Source organism: Sebastes umbrosus, chromosome 13 (genome assembly GCF_015220745.1).
Source record: "Sebastes umbrosus isolate fSebUmb1 chromosome 13, fSebUmb1.pri, whole genome shotgun sequence".
NCBI classification, from domain to species: domain Eukaryota; kingdom Metazoa; phylum Chordata; class Actinopteri; order Perciformes; family Sebastidae; genus Sebastes; species Sebastes umbrosus.
This window is the reverse complement of record NC_051281.1, coordinates 17,168,258-17,190,847: the sequence shown is the minus strand read 5'-3', so window position 1 is coordinate 17,190,847 and position 22,590 is coordinate 17,168,258. Positions and strand designations below refer to the sequence as shown.

At 39.9% G+C, this 22,590-nt stretch overlaps 1 protein-coding gene across 1 annotated transcript in view; it reads left to right on the top strand.

The window, feature by feature from the left end:
• Positions 1 to 22,590, top strand: part of hs6st3b (heparan sulfate 6-O-sulfotransferase 3b) — a 77,153-nt gene continuing 54,563 nt past the window's right edge. Inside the window, exon 1 of the mRNA XM_037790740.1 lies at positions 1 to 1,186. Coding sequence (XP_037646668.1) covers positions 645 to 1,186 — 542 coding nt within the window. The 5' untranslated portion in view covers positions 1 to 644. The remainder of the gene's footprint in view (positions 1,187 to 22,590) is intronic.

Sequence of the window (22,590 nt, the reverse complement as noted above, 5' to 3'; positions counted from 1 at the left end):
GCACAGTGAGAATGAATGAAATGAATGAATGAAATTCCACCTGAACATATCAGGTTATGGGATGGGATGTAGAGTTATCCAGCCCAACCAGGACGACGAAAGAGGTAACGCATATGTGTCGGCTGGGATGCAGCAGCATCAGCATCAGCATCCTCAGCATCAGTACCAGCAGCATCCTCCTCTCTAAAGCTGCTTCAGCACAGTCAGTCAGACCGAGGAGGATGTAGGATGCAGCCGGAGGAGGATCCAGCCCAGTCCAGTCCGAGCAGCGGCACATTTCTGCAGAATTACCACCGAAATGAACCACACTGCGATTTAAAATAGATAAAGAAGCTAAAAAACTATCATCAGCATCCTCATTTTGAACTTCAGACACCCGGACTATGGGAGTCGTCTGCGCGGATGCAGCAGCTCATCTACTGTACAACCGGCTCCAGAAGAAGTTGGGACAGCCACACATCTGAATGCCATGACTCTTGACTTTGGACTAGATTTCCAGCGCAGTGCAGAAAAGGTGGACTTCCACATTAAGTGCATTATCTGATCAACATGTGGGAGTCTTTCTGAGGCATGCATGGCTATTGATCCCATAGGGGTTATTTATTTATTCACAGTAATGGAATGAAGTGCACTATCTTGAAATAATGGATGATAGACCCAGTAAGCTCATCTTGGTGCCTATCTTAGCTGTCCTCTTTGTTATGATAGGTTACCAGTACATATGTCCAGCTGGCAGCAATTCGTGCTACTTTAAGGCTGGGGAGAAATTAAGTGGTGTGAGCTTACTCTACCAGGACAACAGCGATGATTTCTACAGAGATCAGGACCTGGAGGATGACAGCCCTCCTTACAAGCTGCCGTCCAAGTTCAACTTCACCGAGAGAGACCTGGACAGACACGTGGAGTTCAACATCAAAGGGGACGACGTGATCGTGTTTCTGCACATCCAGAAGACAGGAGGGACCACTTTCGGGAGGCACTTGGTGAGGAATATCCGCTTGGAGCAGCCGTGCGACTGCAAGCCCGGACAGAAGAAATGCACATGTCACCGGCCGGGCAAAGAGGAGTCCTGGCTCTTCTCTCGGTTCTCTACCGGCTGGAGCTGCGGACTGCATGCAGACTGGACCGAGCTAACGAACTGTGTGCCTGTCATTATGGATAAGAAGGAGGCCCAGAGGAATAAAAGGTATATGCATGTGATTCCACCTTGTTTGCATGTGTGTGTGAATGCAGATATGCTGAAATAAGCTCCAAACCACATCAATGTGGCATGCAAGACACATGCACTGCTGGAGTCCCCATGATACATTTCATTTTGTCCTGGTGTTAGTTGGCATAGCTTTCAGTCTTGAACAGTAAAAAGTGAGCTCAGTGATGGATGAGATCCCACTGGAGTGATATACTGTAGGGGAGACCGGGGGCAATGGTAACATCTCAAATTGCACCAATCAGAAACAAGACATGGTCTGTGATGATCACCTCTCTGCCTGCCAAAGAACAAACTTCATATAGGCGCAGTTTGAACTTTAAGGTTTATGATACATTTAATTTTGTCCTGGTGTTAGTTGGCATATAGCCTTCAGTCTTCTTGAACAGTAAAAAGTGAGCTGAGTGATGGATGAGATGGTGCTCCCACTGGAGTGATATACTGTAGGGGAGACCGGGGGCAAATGTAACATCTCAAATTCACAAAAAGCCCTTCTAGGGACAGGTGTTGCAAATTAGCATCCACTATGAGCACTATGATACTGGCATCAGATAGCTGTTTTTAAGTTGTCTATGTACATTGTATTGGTCCCTATTAAATAAACCATGAAAGAAAGAATTGCACCAATCAAGAAACAAGACATATATGCTCATGGTCTGTGATGATCACCTCTCTGCCTGCCAAAGAACAAACTTCATATAGGCACAGTTTGAACTTTAAGGGTTGGTGGTTCACGAAAAAAAAATCGAGAGGGAATGTGGGCATGTCACGGTGGTCGGTGTTACCGGTGTTACACGGTTGTCGGGCACACACCGATTATATTACGTGTTGGTTTGCTTTTTAACAGAAATAAAACCCATTTAGTTCATTTTGGAGTATCAGCGGCGTGATAACAATAGATAGTCAGATGACGGACGCTACAAAAGTGAAAGCGTATGCTCTGTACTGAGTCTCAGCTCAGAGTGGCAGGTGTCATATTTCTCACACGCGGGACGAGAGAGAGTTGACCGACCGAGAGATGGCGGAGGATTTGGTGTCGAAGCGAAAAGCAAAACGCATCTATTTTGCAATATTTCAGATTCAAACCTTATTCTGTCAAAGAAGAAGACACAAGAAAGGTTGATACTATTCATCATTACAATTATTTATTAGTTCTGTGTTATTTAAAAAAAAAATATATAGATAATATTTAAATCCCTACATGCATTTTTGGCTACTGCCACTAGGGGGTTCGGTGAGCCCCCTGAACCAACGCAAACTGTGCCTGTCACATTTATGTCTCATACTTATCAAAGTTTGTCTGAAAGAAATTCATTGTTCAATGGATTTTAAATAGTTTTATCTATATTCTTGGTAGTTTATTGTGGACTTTGGTATTTATATGAAGGTATTACGTGTGTTGTTACAATCGCCCCTGCATGTGGAGGCAGATGTAACATTTGACGTATAGTGTTTCAGTCAATATTGTGATTCTAACTAGGGATGCACCTATACCGATACCGGATCGGATATCGAGCTGATCGTTACTCAGATAGCTGGATTGAATATCGGTGACAATGGAGCCGATCGATTCAATTCAATTCTATGTTTATATACTGTATACATTATAGACTGGGAATTTTAATTCTAAGTTTTTACCAATTTGTTGCTGCATTAAAAGGTTTCCATTTGATGACTGTTAACAAGTAGAACAGAAATACAAGTTGCCTACATACATTTTTTTAATCCAAATAGTTCAAGAGGTTTTTGAGTAATGACATTAAAACCATAAATTGTTACAATTGCCTCCCCTAGTCAGGAAGTCAGGAATAATACTTACACTGATTGTAAGAAGGCAAATAATTGCAATCAATCACCCAGCATCAGCTCATTTTGTGGGAGTGCACACACAAGTGTGTTAGACTAGGGATAATGTAATAGTATGAACTGCCATAACAACATTTAAGAGTCTCTTACTTTGCTTGACGTTCAGACATGTAAATCGTCTGTATTTGTCCTTTGTGTTCACATCAGCTGCTCACAATGAACTTGTTCCTGCCCAGCTGTGCCAGTGCTGTGTGAGTTTTATGAAAGTGTGCATACTCTGAATCCATAAGCATAAGTTAAAGGGTTAGTGACTGATTTTTTTTTTTTTTGCTGAATTGTCATCCCTTTGATGAATGCATCTCTGTCGATTAAATTGTCCAAAGTTGGGGTGTATCGTACTCCATACACCAGTACACACTTCTCCCCCTGCATCCTTGGTAGGGTTGCCCCTTCTTAGTAAATTAGTCAATTCATTAGCCACTTTGGTCTTAGTTTACTAAGATTTCTTTCGTCTATTAGTTGTTTTTTATGATTTTTTCATGCCGAATGACTTATTTCAGGACACGTATTAGCACATCTCTGGTAAACACAAGATTTAAAGTGGTGCTTTTGAGTGATTCTTTGTGGAGAAACTCAGTTTCACAGATCTGTTGATTAAATCAATGAGTCGATTCGTCGTCAAAATCGTATGAGTGTCAGTGGACTAAGAATTTCTTTGGTCGAGGACAGCCCTAATCCTTGGCCTTGTGTCTTGTGTGATAAGTAGCTTTAAGGTGTTCTTGATGGCTTACAGAACAGATGCACTACAAACGTCTTTATATTTGATGCCATTTTATCCCAGGATGTACAGAAGTTATCTGAGAAGAACCGGTTAATTTAATATGCATTATCTCAACAATATGTTCCGTTCTAATTGCAGTAGAAAATACCTTTTACAATTGCTTGTATACTGTGACTAATGTGATAGAGATGCAGTACAATTACTAAAGGGAGGACACATTGTAATGAACTAGTCACTGCTTGAGCAATACTGTATGTGTGTGTTTCCACTCAGCAGAATGGATTTGTGTATTTTTAATGCAGTTTGTGATTCTTTAAATTGCATTACAGTTTAGGTTATTCATTAAATTAGCACATTAAAAGTTTATTACTCCGTTATATATATATATATATATATCCTCAAAAATACTTCCACATGTAGAAAAAGCATGCATTGACCAAATATCTTGTCACACAAGCACACAAGAGTTCCCTTCTCTGTTTTGAAAAATACAATCTTACACTGAAGCACATGATTTATTTCTGCTGTGCCAAGTGTTTCCGTTGCTCAGGAAAGTGCTCACTGGATGCGACAGCTCTTCATTTCACAGCTGCAGCATCTATTCTGCACTTACTAGTCCTCCCGTCCCTTGTTCTTTAGCGGGCTCCTCCCGCAGCATCTATTCTGAGATAAGTCTGCCTCGACCGAGACTGTTGGCAGACACACTACGTTAGACCCCCTTCACTAACCAGCCACTGCACAATGCATCATTTACTAAGTGAGATGACTGCTATGCAGATTTCATCCTCATAATCATTTTGTGTATGAACAATGCCTTAATTAAAATATCTTAAATAAGGATAAGGTCAAAGTAAAAAGCACCCTCGTATAGTACTTTTTTTAAAATAAATAATCCACTTGTTACAAAAAAAATCTTAACTCCTCCCTGAGGGTGCAATGGGGAATACCAATCGTTCATCACTGCCAAATTCAGATGGCATACCCTTGTTTTGCGGTTGAGAGCCTCTCAGATGGAGTGGCTGTCTCTCCGCAGTCCCAGGCATTCACCTTGCCAGCTCTTGAGATGGCAGTAAGGAGGGGTGCGAGGTGGGCCGCGATGGCAATGGCAGTGCCTGCGTGGCATTGTATGGCCTTTCCAGCCGGGGCAGGGCGCGCCGCACAGTGAGCCAGCCGTGCGGCCCAGGAAAGGTCAGGCGTGTCAGACTGGATCAGTGTGCGTGTCCCGCGGCGTGGCTCCTCTGGAGTGTGCTGTCAGTCAGGGGAGAAGTGGAGCGGGCGAGCATGCCTCTCTTCAGGGGATTTTTGGAGAAACATACCTCTAAGTGCTGTCCTCTCAAGTTGCTTTGTGGAGAGCACCATGGCATTACCTTGTCGGCTGCATGAAGATGGCTTGTTGAGCAGGTTGTTTTCCTCTCAGGCGATTTCAGAGGCCTGTGCTGCGGAGAGCTGCTAGAATTATTTCTGATTGTTACACGTTCATTAGCTAACTGTTTCGTCTGGAGGTACTCGGGTAAGATATATTCAATGTGACACTGGGGCACAAAACAAGGAGCTGATTTTTTCAAAATGTATACTTGCATAAAGCATGGGCTGAGTAAATTGCGTCTTCAGAATTGTTTTGCATGTGTAGTAAAAGGTCGTTGGTCAGTATCCGAGAAATATTTGATGTTGCTTTCCATCTAAATAAAAATGAGCTCATTCAGATTCTCACTTCAATATTATTTTCCATCGTGGTGCAGCCAGAATCTCTCTCACTGAGATTAAAAAAATAACAATATCACAGCTTTATTGTTACGGCTACAGGTCTGGGGTGAGGAAATTTGATTATCAAACATACAGCCTGAAGTCCTTACAGTGAAGCATACATTATACGCCCTGAATAAAGCAGCAGTGTTACACTATAAACGTATTATCATTTTACTTTTATCAGTTTTAATAACAGAATATTTGCTTATGAGCAAATACCATCCATCCATCCAACCATCATCTGTAACCGCTTATCCTATGGAGCTGATCCCAGCTGACATTGGGCGAAGGCGAGGTACACCCTGGACAGGTCGCCAGACTATCACAGGGCTGACACATAGAGACAGACAACCATTCACACTCACAGTCACACCTATGGGCAATTTAGAGTCTGAGCAAATACCAGCAACACTTATTTTAAAAGGGACATATCATGAAAAAATCACATTTTCAGCGCTTGTACACATACATTTGGGTATCTGGAGTGCCTACCAATTCACAAACCAGCCGATTCGACTGTTATCAGGCCATTAAATAGGCGTTATTGATCGCTATAAGCACCATAGATGTGGGTTATTAGGGGCTTACAGCGAAACTTAAAAGCAACACGTTCTAGCACGTTGTAAAACTGAATGAAACGTTAGGTTGTGAACACAAACAAGATGGCTTCTTTAGTTTTAGGCAACAAAACTACAACTGCTTTAGGTTCAGGCAACCAAAACACTTAGTTAGGTTTAGGGGAAACATTGTGTTTTGACTTAAAATAAAAAGTCAAAGTGAAACTTAAGGCATGTGATGCCTTTCAGATTTGATGCCATTCAGATTTGGCTCCCCTTCCTATGTCACATGCAGGCTCATTACAATATACCACCCTCCATCTGAGTATCTCCACCCACAGTTTGAAAACTACCTTTGCAAAAGTGCACCTAACTTTTCTCGCAAGCCAATCAAAGCAGACTGGGCTTTTTTCGGAAGGGGGTCTTAAAGAGACAGGCGCTAAAAAGGAGCGTTTCAGACTGACAGTATGAGACAAATAATGTGTTTTTTGAACGTTAAAAGCATGTAAACATGTTCTAGTAGAAACCAAAAATACAAGTATGAACCTGAATACGAGCATGAAATGTCCCCTTTAAACATCCCCAGCAGATGATATACCTGTAATATTGAATACTGATATGTCGCATTGTCATTCATACAACAGAAAGAGAGACTGCTTCTTCAGCTGAGGTGACAACTTACTCTTGGTGCCCAGAGTGTGAGCTTGGTTTGTTTTCAAGGAGAAGACAAATAATTCACTGCTGATTCCACCTGAGCATCTCATTTATTCCACATTCTTCTTCATAGTTTTAATTCTTCACGGCTCCCCTGAAAATGTGTTTTAATAGCAAATCAAAGCCTATATTTCATAGGTGGTTGACATGCATTGAAACACAGGGGTGGAAACTGGAAGTTTTGTTGAAGAAATGAGAAGAATTAATCAGGGTTATCCTTTTTGTAATGTGTTGCTGCTGTTGACAATGTCAGCATCTCTTTACAGTATGCAGAGCCGGCCATGACCAATTTGGTGCTCTAGGCAAGATATTAGCTGGTGCCCCCTGCATAGCAGCAAACCAATCACTGTGTTCATACACTCACACAGAAGCTGTGTAGATTTATGTCCTTGAAATTAAGCTATGCAGATCATACTTCAAAGAAAAACTGTATTTCTCAAAATGATGTTGTAGGTTATTCCCCAAACAACTGAATGCTTCTTCCAACGTTCCCTAATGAATTTAAGGTGGGAGTAACTGACGTTAACTCTAGCTATTTATTAGGTTGATGCTGCGGGCAACCCAGAAAATAGGACCTTAAGCTACACTGTTCGTAGCTATACATATGAAAAGTAATGAACTGTAATTTGTGTATATCCCACAAAATCAGTTTGTCACATAATCGTGAACCCAGAAATACAAAGAGCAGCGAACGCCACGTAGGGAGGAGGTTGGGGTGGGTCAAAAAATACAGGACTTTTGCCCAGGAGAGAGGCGTTCATGTCCCATGTGAAATCAGAAGTCAACGTTCATTTATTCATGATATGGTTATGTAACTTACGTAGTTAAGCAACGCCACTTCCAGAGGGTTTTTTTTTAAGCCAAACTACGATCTTTTCCTGAACCTAACTAAGTAGTTTTGTTACCTAAACCTAATTAAGTAATTTTGTTGCCTAAACCTAATGAAGTTGATCGTTTCCTAGACCTAACTGAGTAATTTTGTTGCCTAAACCTAACCAAGTCGATCGTTTCCTAAACCTAACTAAGTGGTTTTGTTGCCTAAACCTAATGAAGTCGATCGTTTCCTAAACCTAACTAAGTGGTTTTGTTGCCTAAACCTAATGAAGTTGATCGTTTCCTAGACCTAACTGAGTAGTTTTGTTGCCTAAGCCTAACCAAGTTGTTTCCTGTGAAGACGGAAGTTTATTTTTAAAAGACTGTGTGCATGTAACGAGCAGAAATTGACACGTGTTGCTGGACATTCGTAGTAAAACGAACGAAAATGGAGGAAGAACTTTTTTGTAAGATATCATACAAAGCGTTATATGAGAATACGTTCCATATTTATGTTATTGTGGGCTTTTTTGTAATATTTCTAAATAATAGTATTAAAATATTATTAGTAAAAAATAGTAAAAGTTATAAAAAAAAAATGTCTTCCCTCATTCGGGGTGCGCCTATGGATGGACGGTGTCCGTAGCATTCGCCAATACTGCCTAATGCCTGGGGCCGGCTCTGACAATATGTGTCTATAGAGGCTGGACGAGACAAGAATTGTTGGCTGAATTAAGAGTTTTTTTAGCTTACAACATTTCTAATGTGGTGTTTTGATGACTTAATACCACTGAAGTGGTGTTGAACTGATTTGAATTTTATTCATATATCTCTCCTCCTTTCACTGATTCCTTGAAATGTAGCAAAGCAATGTCTCACTTTGGTGGAACATCAATTATTTATATTTGTTTGAGTTCAAGAACGATCAAGAGCCAGCCCATTACTTATGAATTCACTACAGATATTCATATTTATTTTTAATTCATCAGAGTCTTGTTATTACCTCTGCCATGGAGGTTATGAGTCCAGCTCTGTTTGTTTATCTGCCTCTCTGTTAATTACGAGATATCTCAAATAGTACAAAACAGAGTTGGATGAAAATTTATGTCATGGGCCAAGGAAAAATGTTTTGGTGTGAATAGGGCCACCATGACTCATGAACTGTCAGGCATAAAGCCAAAATACCTTTTCCCCTTACCTGGATTCCTTAATTCTATTCAGTTCAATTCAATACAACTTTATTTATCCCTGCACACCACCCAGTTCAACAAATACACATGATAAATAAGGGGGAAACACTGTTAATCACAAAGCTAAACCAATCAAATGCTAATGGCTAAAAACTATTTGTGAAACTCTGGTAATAAGCACATATCTCTCTAAAAATGCTGCTCCTATTTCAGCCTGCATAATGTGCGTTTGTGCGAGAGTGCATACCTCTAGTTTTCTACAGTAGTTGCAAATCCTTGTTTCTGTGCCTTCAGCTTTATTCAAAAACACAGCTTGGCACATGTGTTGTTAGAAATTCAAGTTGGATTTGAAAATACAAAACAAAATTGACTTGAATTCATGAATCTGAGGCAGTCAACACTAAAACATGCTTATTTGTTTCCCCTGGAGTCTTGTTTCTTGCCTCATCCACTCTCTACATATTTAGCAGGTACATTCATTTATGATTTGGATAAAGGCTATAAACATTCAGACCAATACAATTGATATACATTTTTTAAGTCTTTAAAGTGTTGGACTGTACAGCTTTTTTCCCTGTTTCATTTCATGTTAGTTGTTCCCCTTTTAACTGTGGCCTCATGGTAATGTTATGCATATGCTGATGCTGCAGTTTTTATCAATTATAAAATCTTCATTAGCAGCTTTCTTGTTGCTTATGCATAATGAATGCTCAGTTCAGAAGTACAAAGAGACCAAAGCCAAAACACGAGTACAGTATGGGCGCTCTTTGATGAAGCGTAGAGAGACAGAGAGAGAGAGAGAGAGAGAGAGAGAGAGAGAGAGAGAGAGAGAGAGATGTGCCTACAGTATGTAGCAATGACAGAGGATGTCCTCTGCTGTGATTCTGGATAATGATGTTTAGATCACTGCGTCATCAAGGTTTTTATCTTAAGTTGTGTATATAGAACACAAATTGGCAACTACTGTAAACCCATAGTGTTTCCATACTTTACTGTATGTGTAGTGTTTACCACTTTGGATTTAAAATGTGAGGGCGTATCCACAAAGACCCTCCGCCGTTTTCTACTTTGTCGTTTTGGCCGGTTTGTTTTGGTTGACGGATACGGAACGGGTATGAGGTCACGTTAATCAGACTACAACAATAAAAGCGTTAACTTCCTTCTACCTCCGCCTGGTTATGTCCCAGTTTTTTTTGGATCACCAGTATCACCATTACTGGTTACTCTAGCTTAGTTGGAATAGTACCCAATGAATGGCGGGTATTACAAAACTATTAAAGCTAATTATGTTTTTTCTACCAGGCATAAAAAATAACATATTCACATTCCCTTAGTTTCTACACCAATCCTACGGGAGCGGTAATAGACTGTTATTACTTACATGGCACACCAATGACGTGCCCTAATCTTTTGCTGAATAACACCTCACATCATATTTTATTCATAATAAGTGATGCAGAGAGGGCTGCAATTACTGCGTGGTCGTTACCAGTTACAGCTCGGATCATTGAACCATGCATGTCTCACTCTATCTACTACACTCCTTAATAATACTTTATTGAGATCATACAAAGGGGAAGGGAGAAGTTATAATGAAATATAAAGGGGAGGCACACACTTCATGGTGAGACAATGCCCACAAAATACATCTCACAGACCTACAATTGATCAAGTGCCGAGGTGTGCATGATGTTCTTTGTCTGTTTGGTTCAGCTACAATTAGTTTGAACACCGCATCACTATGGTGACTTGGTGAAGGACCACTGCAAGCCTTGTCTGCCATATGGTTGTTACAACGGATATATATTATCATCCAATAATGCTGCAACTCTATCAACTACCTGCACATGACATCTCCCAATGTTGGGCATCTCCCTGTCTCGGCATGTGGGAGGGAGTCTTTGCCAGCCCAACACAGGTGACCTTGAACTTGCAGACAGCAGTTATATTTTACATTTTGCCAACACTGATGTAGATTCTTCATTTTATTACACAATATTTGGGCACTTAATGGGCACTCTTAGAATCTGCAAACATGTTTAATACATATTTAAAGGACCAGTGTGTAACATTTAGGGGGATCTATTGGCAGAAATGGAATATAATATTAATAACTATGTTTTCTTTAGTGTAAAATCACCTGAATTATATATAGAGTTATATCTACCTAGTGATCGCCATGTTTCTACAGTAGCCCAGAACGGACAAACCAAACTCTGTTAATTTTTCCTGCTTTGGCTGGAATCAATAACGTTACTCGCTCCCGCCGTCATCGCCGCCGCTCTCTCTCTCTTACTTCCCCACTCACTTCCCACATACACACACACTCTAATCACTGGCCAGTGTTTGGTTTGTCCGTTCTGGGCTACTGTAGAAACATGGAGGCCAGCTCCGCGGAGAGGACCCGCTCCCTATGTAGATATGAATGGCTCATTCTAAGGTAACGAAAACATGATTCTTATTATCAGGTGATTATACGCTAAAGAAAACATACTTATCAATATTATATTATATTTCTGCCAATAGATCCCCATAAATGTTACACATTGCTCCTTTAATATTTGTCTAATACATTTCTTTTCTGTTATTTCACATAACTAAGACTATAGAAGTGTAAAAAAATAGGCTACGTCAAATTAGCCGTGGGTGGGTCATTGGCACACAGGGCCCATGTGCTGCCACTGCTCAAGATATGTGAATGAAAATGGGTTCTATGGGTACCCACTAGTCTCCCCTTTATAGACATGCACACTTTATGATAATCACATGCAGTTTTTTGAATGCAGTGTAAATGTGTTATTTTCACCTTTTCTAAAATGGTGTATCTGAATATTTCTGCATACTGGGGTCTCTAAACAGTCTTGGAATTGCATAAATTGGGTATCACTGTAAAGCTGAGACTCTTGTGGATCCAATGAGACCAATTGTATTCATGTGTGATGATGTTAGTCCCCATAGGAGCCATTTCTTTTTTAAATTTGACCTCGATGTATAAAATGACCTGTGGTGACCTCTAGGATAATCACAGCCTCATGAAACTTTGGAGCCACAAACTAGAGACCTAGGGCATTCTGAGGATGGATGGCTTTCCTAGCCGGATGGACAATAAGGGGGTGTCTGAGCACTTTTTAGAAAAATAAAAGTGTTCGCCATCCAATCGCCGAAAAATGCTGTCAAAAGTTTTTGATAGCAAATCACAGCATGGCTTTTTCTATGGTGTTCCTCAAGGTCTTGGTGTCTTAATGTGGTATTTTGGAGTGATTTGACACAGTGCTGAGCTGCATCTCAGAGGGTTAAGACTATACGGTACTGTAGCTCACATTTTAAACTTTTAAATACAGTATTACCAGTAAATTGATAAATTCTCTTTATGGACTTTTTCTTCTGTGTACTCTGAAGCCTCTCGCTCAGTGAAAAAGAGAAAGCGCACAACCTCCATGAGACACAGTAAAGCAGCAGGGTAATGGATGCCCTCCAGACACAGATGAACTCGAAGGAGGAAAGTTGAGCAGATTTACAGTTCTGGTCGTATCTTCAGATATAGGAGGCAAAGTGCTCATCACAGTGATAGGGTGTTTATTATGTGTGGAGGTGTGGGTGCCCTGCAGGCCTTGGACTTCCAGGGCGCGGAGATTGCTTTTCATGTGTCATTAATTCAAGTCGTCATTGCTGGCAAGCCTGAGCAGTAATCCAGTTGGTTTGATAATTAAGTGTTACCTCTGCGGAGAGTGCAACAGCATATGTCAAGCACTTGTTCAGCGTCATGACAAAGAAAATGAAAATGGTCAAGGAAGTCATTAAATGTGATTCAAAAGACTATATGCAGAAGGAAAAGAGTGCTTTTTAATAGAATAGAAACTTTGAACAGTTTCCATGCAGAAAGACTTAGCTAACATTAAGACATTTCCAAGTAAAGCAGAGCAGCCAGTATTCCCTATTCATAACACAGTTGTCCATTTTCAGTTCATTAAATTGTACTCTTACATCCAATTAAAAATCTTGTTATTGTACTCTAAAGTTATTACATTTACTGATGCTGGTTGTCATCATGCAATACTGATATCATATTTCTGCAAAAGAGAGAGAGGTGATGCTTAACTTAACCACCTCAGATTGTTGGTTAGGGCTCAGAAGTTAATGCTTGACTAGATGATTGATACTATTAGTGGAGCATTTATCAGCTAAAGAGGAAGTTACTTCCCTCAAGAGAGTGAATATTGATCATACATTTATCAGGTGACCAGAACTATGTCTCCAAATAAATGCTTATGCTGCTCCATATCTGCTGGATGTGTAAGCAGCCAGCTGTTTGCAATCACATTTAGAGCTGCAACAATTAATTGATTAATCAATTGGTTGTCAACTATTAAATTAATCGCCAACAATTTTGATAATTGATTAACCAGTTTGAGTATTTATTTTTTTCTGTGTTGTTAAATTATTTCCAATAATAAATATATACATACATTTGCATAAAGCAAGCATATTTGTCCATTCCCATGTTGATAAGAGCATTAAATACTTGACAAATCTCCCTTTAAGGTACATTTTGCAAAATAAAAAATTAATTTGAAATTAATCGCGATTAATTATGGAGAATCGTGATTAATCGTGATTAAATATTTGAATCGATTGACAGCCCTAGTAAAAATGTTTGTTTCGTTCATGATCATTTTAGCTGTGCAAAGTGCCCTTAAGTTCTTGAAAAGCGCTATATAAATATATATATTTTTTTATATTAGAAGTAGTAGTAGTATTAGTATTATTATTATGTTTAATCATTTAAAGTCCTGCTTCCTGGCAATAATAAACTGACTATTATTATTAGTTACACTGTTTATTCAGTGTTGAAATGCCAAATAAACAACTTTAAAGTAATAATCTTGAAGATTTCGATTTAAATTACTGTCACTATCGGCGAATGAAGTAACACACTGGTGATTAAGCCTGTGGCCCACTGATTAAAGTATTGCAATATTAATATATTTTAGAGCTGAAATGATTAATTGTTTAGTTGTCAACTATTAAATTAATCATCAACTATTTTGATAATTGATTAATCAGTTTGAGTAATTTTTTAAGAAAAAAAAGTCTAAATTCTCTGATTCCAGCTTCTTAAATGTGAATATGTTCTGGTTTCTTTACTCCTCTATGAAAGTTAACTTGATTTGTGGACAAAACAAGACATGTGAGGACGTCGTCTTGGCCATTGAGAAACACTGATCAACAATTTTCACCATTTTATGACATTTTATAGACCAAACAACTAATCGAGTAATTGAAAAAAATCAACAGATTAATCGACAATGAAAATGATCATTAGTTGCAGCCCTAATCACATTCCTCATCTTAACTTTATAATGTCAATGCTGTGTTTACAGCTTGTTGTACGTCCTGCAAGTGGCCAAAAATGTATTATTGCAGGTTTAGATAAATAGTGATATGTTTAAGTTAAAAAAGGGTGTAATACAGAAAGTTGGCTGTAGAAGTTGAAAGTATAACATGGGTTAGATTTTTAGGATGAAATCATTTATTTTTTCACTGCTTACTTTAATACAGCTTGAAAAAGGAAGAAAAAAAGATGGAAGACATTATATTCCGATTATGTGACAAACTAGGACCTACGAGTTAAAATAATCTTTGCCACTGACTACAATCTCTGGGATCTTCTCTGCAATTCTTATTTTATCACACAATGCTTATCTTAGTAAAGATGTGTAGTACTTTGTGTGAGTGTGTACCCAGTTTTAAGAAGTTTTTAATCACTTTTAGGAAGATTATAATTTTTTTTTTTTGCCATGTGATGTCTCTTCTATTGGAAAGGGGATTAGTGTCCCAGTTCCATGCGGAAATCTGCAGCTTGATACATGATGCGCCAAACAGGGAGGCCCAAGTTGTCTTCACACATCATTGTTCAGTACACGTTGATTGAATAACTGAGCCCTTATAGGCCTCTGGAATTTTTGCATTTGGAGAAAAATGAAAAGCTTTGCATGTGTCTGTCTTGTTATGGATATTTGTCATTGTCCATTTGGCTTGGAGCTGTTCGAGATGTAGTATGGATGGAGCTTACCGGCGTTCTCTAAAAGCCACTCTAGGTAATGAAAGCCATGCGGCTTGCCAGAGCAGACTTGTAGCTTCTCTGATGCTGCTGTCAAATACTTGCTGGTCCGGCAAATATGAATCTCCAATTGTCTGATTCAGCTCTTATAGTGTGATTAAAGTGTGGCATTTGGTCGAGTGGCTGGCAAGGACCCTCGTGTCACCGTTTTCTGGAAGCTGGTTTGGGTAGACTTAGATCCTCCTGTGGAAAAGAAATGTGGAATCACTGCAATGTAGCACATTTGCTTTATTTTTACGGCACAATTTCCTCACTGAAAGGAATGGCACTGTGAAGATTCAGCCGTTAAACTGTTTCAGCTCGAGTCAGAAATGTTGATTTCTTAATTTGATCCATGCCATCGCATATGATGAATGCCTTGTTCTAGCGCTGAGCCGCGTGCCTTTATGAGCTCTCAGATCCCTGGCGTGCTGTCGCGGCGCTGAACTCCTACTTCCCAGTCAGCTTTTGATCAGTGTGAGATCACACCCCAGACTGAAGTAAAAAAGAAGAGAAGCAAAGCACCTCACACTGATTTAGTTAAATGCAGTCATCAGTGTGATGAGAATGAGTCAGCTGGTGCAGCGATTCAGAGATTCGGTGTTTAATGTCCCCAAGAGGCCTGCTCAAATGCTCCTATTATCAGAGGGGCAATTAACTTTGGCTCTGTTTTCACTCTAATTGAGAAAAGAACATTCTAGTTCTCTAGTATAAACAGTCCATAAAAAAAAGTAATTGTGCAAAACTTGAAGATTTTCACCATAAATTCTTTAGTGTTTGCTGATCAAGAGCTGCCTGATCAGCGAGTTCATGAATATTGCTTTGAAGACACTGGTTGTTGGCTTTATACAGCCTTTTTGTGCTGTGTTGCAAAAACATTTGGCTGGCTCTTTTAACCAGTTTAGCTTTAAGTGTCACCCAATAAGACCCAATAAAATGTGTGCTATATATTATGATTACAGCAAGAATCACTGCAAGAGAACATAGAAAATAATGAACAGAAACAAAATGTTCAACAATCATGTAAACAAGGCAGACCTGGAGGCTGTTTCACAAAACCTAGATAGCAGATTAAGCTGGGATTTTCCAGTTATTCTGACTCATTTTAGACGTAACTTGGTTTCATGAAAGCAGTGGCACATAAATTACCATGGAGATTTATTCTGTGCAGTTAGCCTGATCCAGACCAGGCTAACAGCCAGGCTTGATTAATCCTGGTGCGTTATCTTTTCAGTCACTCCGACCATGCACAATTCCTGCTGCGCTAATTGATATGTGTTTTACAGAATTCACAAACTGTTTAGATGTCTGTACAGCACATGTTTGCAGAAGTGAAAATCAAATATCAAATAAAAAAAGTCCATTCCCTTACACACTTATCACCTCTGCATTGATTTATTTAAAAAGAGTGGACCTTTAAAATCACATATGGAGATAAAAAGAAAGACATTGAGGAAATTAGAAAGATAAGTGTTTATTCCAATGCACACTGTAAGCATGTCTAACGCAATGTTATTATTTTATATATATATATAATGGTTGTAATATTCTAGCATTGTGGATTAGTGTTTGTAATTAATCTACATGCTAAATTTCCTGAAAAACATATTTCCTTCCACCACTCCACTTTTTAAAGCAGCAGTTGGTAGAAATGGAGCAAATATGATTAAAAAAACTAGGCAGCGCTGATCAAATATGAATCAATATTCTGTTACTGTAATGCTTATTTTTCACCTCAAATGTTTTCAGAAACATCTTGTAGTGTACTGTTTAGCTGTAAAATTAGAAAGTTTGTGACACACAGCCAATAGGAACGCTCTCTCTCTGAAGTGACCTGTGATTGGCCAAAGTCTCCCGTCACGGGTTAGATTTTTTAAAGCCTGAAAACAGAGCCATGAGGAGATGCAGAAGTCTAGTTTTTCTCTCAGAACACTTGAATTACAATATGCTCAAAGGTTATTATGGATTTTTTGCCAAATGATGCCAAAAGCATGCTGCCTACTGCAGCTTTAAGGCAAAGAGACAAGAAACTCCTTGAATGGTATAATTATGACGGTTTCAGTTTTATTACAGCAGCCGACGGCCGTGTCGCCTTTTTACATATTCATGCTTTACTTCGTCGAAATCTTCCATCAGTAGATGTTTTTCAATGGGTTTAAAGTACGCGGAACGCGGATCCATTTCAGCATCGGTAAATCTATGATCTACCTCGTGGTCTGTTGAAGAAAAGAGAGAACACGCATCTATCCGAATTACTTACACCTGGCTCAACTTAGTCGCACCTCCTCAGCCTGGCTTGGCTAACGTGAAACCTATTAAGACAGGATGCACTAACTAGACCAGCTCGCCTTCTCTGTTATCCTGGATTTCTTAAATCTGCTTTTGTGAAATAGCCCCCTGGTTAGCCTCATTGTCAATTCATATAAAAGGACGTCCTTGCCTGTGTGGGTGCATCGGTTTTGTTCATACCCGTGTCTTTACTTGACAGATTGACATGTCAAACATGTGGAAAATGGCAGCAGAGGAGGTGCCTGGCTGTGTTATTTCTCAATTGATACCTGTAAGGCCTGACGAGAGGGCCGCGCCAGGAATAACCGCCTCTGGAGATGATTTATTATAACAACCTGGAGAAAGGTCATCTGTCCTTATCTGGGGCGAGCCGGTGACAGGTAAGTTATACTGTGGGGAGGCTCGCTGAGGCCGCCCGCCTCACGCCGCTCGCCCAATTTGAATTCAGAGGTTGACTGAGCACCTGGCACACTTAAAAGTGTAAGCACAGGTAGAGTCACCTTCACACGGACTAATCTCCGCTTGCGAGGGTGTGCACCCCCAGCGTCTCTTGATGGGATAAAGCCCTCGATGTTTGGGTGTTGTTGTGGGCTGTGTTGGCTGGCGATGTGGGGAAAAATATCAAAATTAAACACTTCAGAATGGCTTCCCTACAGGGAGCATTGAGGTAAAGATATACCAAAATCAGCGACGACATGTATGTATATAATAAACTGGTAATCCATAGAATATATTCAATCACTAAAATCTTTACTGCTGGTGTCCTCTGCATCTTCCCCGTGCTGCAGCATCAGTCAGACTTGCTGCGAGAGAGATTTGAATAATCTCACTGAACAGATTGCAGTCCAGATTGCCTCTTAAATTCCTGCATTTATAAATAGGTGCTTGGTTCTGTTTTATTTTACAAAATCATTATAGATATTTGATCAGCAGTGTACATGATTAACATCAGACAGACACTTGTCTTCATTAATGTTCAATATATAATTTAATATAAAACAATCCAGAGCTGCAACAATTAATCGAGTAGTTGTAGAACTATTGAATTAATCGCAAACTGTTTTGATAATCGATTAATCGGTTTGGGAAATGTTTTGAATTTTTGAACTTAAATGTTAATATTTTCTGGTTTCTTTACTCCTGTATGACAGTAAAATTAATATCTTTGAGTTGTGGACAAAACAAGACATTTGAGGACATCATCTTGGGCTTTGGGAAACACTGATCAAAATTTTTCACCATTTTCTGACATTTTATAGTATAAATAATCTATTTATCGAAGAAAATAATAGACATATTTATTCGATAATGAAAATAATCGTTAGTTGCAGCCTTAAATCTAATGAAACAATATTAATTACATAACAAAACAACTCTTTAGAATTTAGGAATTCACATCTATCGTTAATTACAGGGCTGTCAAAGTTAACGCAAATTTGATTAACGCCACTAATGCATTACCATTACATCACATTTATGCTCAGTTTTAAAGCTGGGTGACGATACTGGTATCATATGAAACTAGGAAAACCTAAGGAATCCATTGGTACCTACCATGTGATACCAACTTGTCAGGAAGGAGGATATATAACGCTCCAAACTTGCACTAAATTTTGGGGAGGAAAAACTGGCATGGCCATTTTCAAAGGGGTCCCTTGACCTCTGACCTCAAGATATGTGATGAAAATGGGTTCTATGGGTACCCACAAGACTCCCCTTTACAGACATGCCCACTTTGTGATAATCACATGCAGTTTTGAAGTCAAAGTCAAGACACAATGACACTCTGACAGCTGTTGTTGCCTGTTAGACCTGAGTTTGCCATGTTATGATTTGAGCATATTTATTATGCTAAATGCAGTACCTGTGAGGGTTTCTGGACAATATTTGTTATTGTTGTGTTGTTAATTGATTTCCACTAATAAATATATACATACATTTGCATAAAGCAGCATATTTGTCCACTCCCATGCTGATAAGAGTATTAAATACTTGATAAATCTCCCTTAAAGGTACATTTTGAACAAATAAAAAATCTGTATTAATTTGCGATTAATCGTGATTAGATATTTTCATTGATTGACAGCCCAAATATTTTAACACCCTCTATATTTTGTGATTAGTATAAAGGCAGAGAACATCAGACATGATGTGTTTTGTTGTACGTTAAGCCGACTGAACAATCGTTTATTTCCCACTGGAAAAGGATTTCCCTCTTTAGATCAATTTCTGTTCACCACCACCTACAATATATTGCAGTATAAATTGGGTCCCAGGCCTCAGTATAATAAGTATGGATTGAAAATCTGTCCTAACAACGGCACGGCACTAGAGAGTAGAGTAACATCTTGTGGCATCACAGAGTGCTGGTGTGGAACAAATAGCATTATGTCCCAGCACGTGTTGCGATACAGCACATCAACCTCATCATAGGAATCCGATGTCCCTCAATGCGAGTCGGCCCTCTCGAGGTGCCAGACGAATGGCTACAACACAGAGCTCTGAATCCCACTTGCAAATCCAGGGATCACTTAACTTCTCATCAGTCCCCATTCTGCTACGGACGCTGGACTTTGCTTCATTCATCATTCTGTGTAAGCCTCCCCTCTCATGTAGGGAATCGGAGCTGCGGATTTATTTACTTTCTTCTCGAGGCCGGTGAGAGAAGAGGAAATCGTCCCAACACTGGAGGCATTTTGTTTTGCTTTTAATGCAAGGCATGTCTGTGAATCATAACGAGTTACGGAGGGAGGAACAATGTGAAGTGTCTTTGAGTGCTTCCTTTTGAACACTACGTATGAATTATCAGCAAATGGCTTTTCCCTCTCGCTAGTCATCAAGAAGCAGATTATGCCTTTGTTAAATATTTCAAGATGGAGCATAAACCAATGCATATTAATGCCATGTGACATACATTACACACCTATAAAAGCCAGTGTGCTGCGAAAAGCCAATTTGTGAGCTTTTAGCAACAACGTGCAGAGAAGTTGCAGGGTCGTTTCTGGCCCGGGAATGCAATGCAGGGTGCCAACATGACTAATGGGCCTAACCTGTATCCTCTATCGACTTGCACAGAAATACTCAGGGATTGATTTGACTGCTTATGCCACTGCCATAATCTCCCCTCCAATGATACGGTTTCACGGCTATTTGTAAAACTGCTGTCGCAGCCTTTTTTTAATGTCGGCCGTAATATCAAATCTGATCATGCAGGGCTGCTCAGTGTGGAGCCATGTGTCGAGTTTTAAATTCAACCTGCCTTGTCACCTCAGCGTTACAAGAGTGGACGGATGTATTCGTTCTCTGGATGGTTTGGAAGTGGGTGGAACAAAGGTCTATAGGTTTATAGGGATTTAATTGTTTTTACTGATATAACAAAACATGCATATAAGATATGATGATTATTGAGGATGCAGCGTTATTTGATAAATTTCTCTAGTGTTCTTCTTTCACATGGCTAAGACTATAGATGTGTAACGAACAGGCTACGTCAAATTATTCCACGGGACATACATGACGGGGTCCCCTGTATATTCTCTCTCTTGTAAGGGCAAAAAAAAATGTCTGTCCTAAAGAGTGAAAGGAGAGAGCTGAGCTCTAAGCAGCTGTTCCAGACTGTGGCCTTTCCATGTAGATGATTGATTCAGGTGCGGTGAGGAAGGAGAGGAGGGATCAGGCTTTGGGCTGTGTCCGTTAATCACACTGTATTACCACACAGGAGGCATTTATCACCAAACACCAAAGGCTTCAGTCCACGGGGAACACTGAAACCAATCTCATCGCTTACATGCAATCCATCCAGGTCCACGAAAAGCAGCCTTGTTGAGCGCTACCACATCCATTTTCTCTGTAAGAGGGGGGATGTTCCACAGAAAAAAGTAAGAGGCAAAGAATAAAGAGGAAAGGAGGGGTTTGAAGAGACTTTGGGATAAGTCCTTCGGAAGCCCTTTGTGGGCTTTTTTTGTTGTTGTTTTTACCTCATCCAATGTCACTGCCTTGTGTGGTGTTGGTGTCACATCATGGAGTGCAAGCATCTAGCTCCTAAAACAGCACTGCGTTAAAACAAGTGGCTACGTTGGTGCTGGTTTGTTGTTTCAGACACAGGTGAGACGATAAAATACATTTCATTTTATCTTTCGATGCAACAAAGGTAGAAAACGTTGTTCACGTTCAGTTGATTGGACTGCTATCAGGCCATTAAATGTGTGTTATCAGTCATTATAGGCCTCATAGATGTGGGTCAGAAGGGGCCTGCTACACCCACTAGTAGGTTATTATCATCAATTCACATGGTCGATCACCGAACAACTGAATAAAAGAAGACGACAGCAACCGTAGTAAGTGGTCTTGTTGCCTAAACCTAAACATGTTGTTTTTTACTTTCACTTTGACGACTTAATAAGCCCCTAATGATCCACATCTATGAGGCTTACATTTAATGATAACAGTCAAATCGGGTGCCACGTTGCAGAGTAATCTACCAGGAATGTGTGCTTGCACTCCTCTCTTGATCGGCCAATGAAGTGCCTTGGTGCCGCAAGATGGGTACCCCATGCGTCGGTCTGCGATACCGAGGGGCACCGACCCAGCGGCGGTATTTTTGACGAGTTGGTAGTGCGAATGCGTTGCTCTTTTGACAAATGATTTTTGATGATTTAAATCATACTCCATGGGGGATGACACTTACTCTGACTCTTTAAAGAGATAACCTTGTGTGAACTAGAAAGGAAGGTTACAAGATGAATCGATGCTCAAAGCTCGTGCTTCTTTATACTTCCACAGGCGTCTTGTTTCTTCTTGGCCGTGATCACGAAGCCCCCATCCCGAGTTAACTAAAGAGCAATTTTTCTAGACTGTGCACAAGGTTTTTAAACTTTTAAATTCCACATAACATTCTCCCTGATTACCGGCTCCCAGGATCCACATGCACAGGCTGCACTCACACCCTCTAACAACTGACATTAGCCTTGATAATGGTTTTCCCAGCAGGGGGTTGTGTTTAAAGGCTGTGAAATAATGTGCCTTTGTGCAAGCGGGGCTCTCCTGTTGTCCTGAGTGAAAGCTAAAGTAAAAGCTTAATATACACTGAAAGCTACAATTATTGAAGAGATGATAAGTTGGAGAACGTTCAGCAGCATATGAGATTTGTATAATTGCAGGTGCATTTGAGTGTGTGCAGGTATGTGTTGATTCACAGCTTCATTTTGGATCAGTTTGTGTGAGCTCAGCTGGGGAAGGAGCTTCCTCTCGGATGGAGCCATAAGGAGGTTATTATATATAGTCTGTTAATTAACATCACTTTATGCCTGTTATTCTCTTTGAATCTAATCTGTCGCCACTGTATGAATGGAACGTGAAAATCTGCGCTCTGGAGTTTGTCCAAGGGG